Genomic DNA, 2147 nt, shown 5'->3' on the forward strand with positions numbered 1-2147 from the left:
TTATTCCACAGGCACATAAACAGGAGGAACTTCCAGAGCAAGTGTTGTGCAGCTTACGCTTGAATAAGATTGATTTTGCTAACCATGGCCAAATTCCTACCATTGTAGCTAAGAATGGAAATTGATTTACGCAGGCATGGTCAAAAAAGGTTAGAATAACGTGTGAATTTGGTGCTAGATCGGTTCACTTAACAACTGAAGGGAAAAAAAAAAGAGAAAAAATAAATAAAAAAAAGGACAGAAAAAGGACGAAGCAAAGCTAATTTCTTCCACAAGTTTGAATTTTGTTTATACAAATATCTTGTTATGTAATTATGGTATTAAAATTTTAAATGTATAAATGTGTATTTTTTGGAGTAGACGTGTTATTGCTCCCATAATGTGTTTCAAAAATATTAGTGTTTTATATATTTTAATTATTGATTTTAATTTATTGCAAATTAACGTTAAAACAACTAAAATATTAATATTTCTGTAATACTTGAAAACCTTACAGAAGTCCCAACGTTTTCCTCACATTCCTGAGCATAACAATATTGGAAAGCAAGGAATAATAATATGAAATGATCAACAACACCATATTTACTGGTGCGAAATGATTGGGAAAGTATAGAGAGCCAATGAAATATTTGTATAACGTGCATAATGGAGGTTTAGGGAGTATTAAAGATATAATTATTAGTATTATTTTTTTTTATTAGTGTAAGCTTCTGGGATGAGTAGTATCATGACATGATATTAAAGATTTAGATCCAAAAGATCAAGAATTCGATCTTTGGTGAACCCCAAAATTAGTTTAAATTTTTGGGATGAGTAGTTTTATGATATGAGATGTTTATTATTCCTAGTATTCAGATAGTTATTCTGAATATTATGGGTGATGTTCATTTTCTAACTCATATAGTTCATTGTACACATTGTACAAATAAGCCATTGACTCCCTAGCAGTACTCGAAATCATTACATTGAATTTTTTGTTAGGCCTAACCGAGTTGCAAAGGCCCAAAACACAATATGGCCCGGGCTTTCGTTGACGAATCAATCGGTGCCAGTCCAAAATACATTTTCCGAAAATTCATCAAATACAAACAAAATTAATAGTTAATTTTCTAATCAGGGATGCCAGATTTTTTGTTTTCGGTCAAACAAAGTGCTAGATATCTCAATTCTGTATTCAGCATTTTGGTTGGAATTGGATTTGTAGTTCATGAACCTTCCTCATACGCTGAAATATAAGCACAAAACTCCAAAATCATCAAGACCTTTTCTCATTTTCCATCGCCTTTAAATAATAGCCACAGACACAATCAATATATGTTCAACATGACATGGCGGTTGCATACTTGCATTGCCACCCTACCACATCAGAAAAATACAAGGAAGTGCCCTATTATATAATTAATTAATTATTTTATGTAAAAACAACATTAATATAAATTTAATTTTAATATACTCTCAGTAAAAAGTAATTTTACACATACATTTAATTACGTAAAAATAACTACTTTATATATTAATCATGTGAATAATTATTCAAAAAATGAATGTAATTGTAAGATTATGTATAATGTTTTAGAGTATATCAAAAATAAATTCTAATAATTTTTAATTATTAAATTTATATAAAATATTTAAATTAAAAGAGAAATTGTTGGGAAATGGGAAAATTAAAGGGCCCACACGCTTTAGAAAAACCCAAGCCGAATTTGTCACGTGAGAGTTACATGTGTGTCCAAACTCACCTATAATATGCCTCGAATCTTCATTCTTCATTCTCTTTTGTTGATGCATGCATGCATATATTTGTGGTATATATATGTCGAAAGCATAAATAATAATAATATTATTACTTGGACCAAATTAAAGTTGTTGATTCAATTGTGAATCAATGGCAAGATTGTTGCGCACTAGTACTAATTATTATAGGCCTATTCGATTTCTTCATTCTTCTTCTTCTTCTTCTTCTTCCTGCTTTGTCAAATGTGTGAGCACGCACCAAAGCAGCAAGGCCACTTCATTGAACAGCAACAATGGAGATAATAAGGGACAAAGAAAACCAGTGGTGGCTGTGAAGGCGCCATCCGTGGCTGCCAAAATCAATAAGCCATGGAATAATATTTTACACCCCGAGATGCTCATTGAATAAT

General features: G+C 31.0%; 1 protein-coding gene across 1 annotated transcript in view; it reads left to right on the top strand.

Annotated features, from left to right (window-relative positions):
• Nucleotides 1-226, top strand: part of LOC107634773 — a 4120-nt gene extending 3894 nt beyond the window's left edge. Inside the window, exon 6 of the mRNA XM_016338196.2 lies at nt 12-226. Within this exon, the coding sequence (XP_016193682.2) occupies nt 12-125 (114 nt within the window). The 3' untranslated portion in view covers nt 126-226. The remainder of the gene's footprint in view (nt 1-11) is intronic.

The sequence above is a fragment of the Arachis ipaensis genome, chromosome B03, assembly GCF_000816755.2.
Source record: "Arachis ipaensis cultivar K30076 chromosome B03, Araip1.1, whole genome shotgun sequence".
In the NCBI taxonomy this organism is placed as follows: Eukaryota; Viridiplantae; Streptophyta; class Magnoliopsida; order Fabales; family Fabaceae; genus Arachis; species Arachis ipaensis.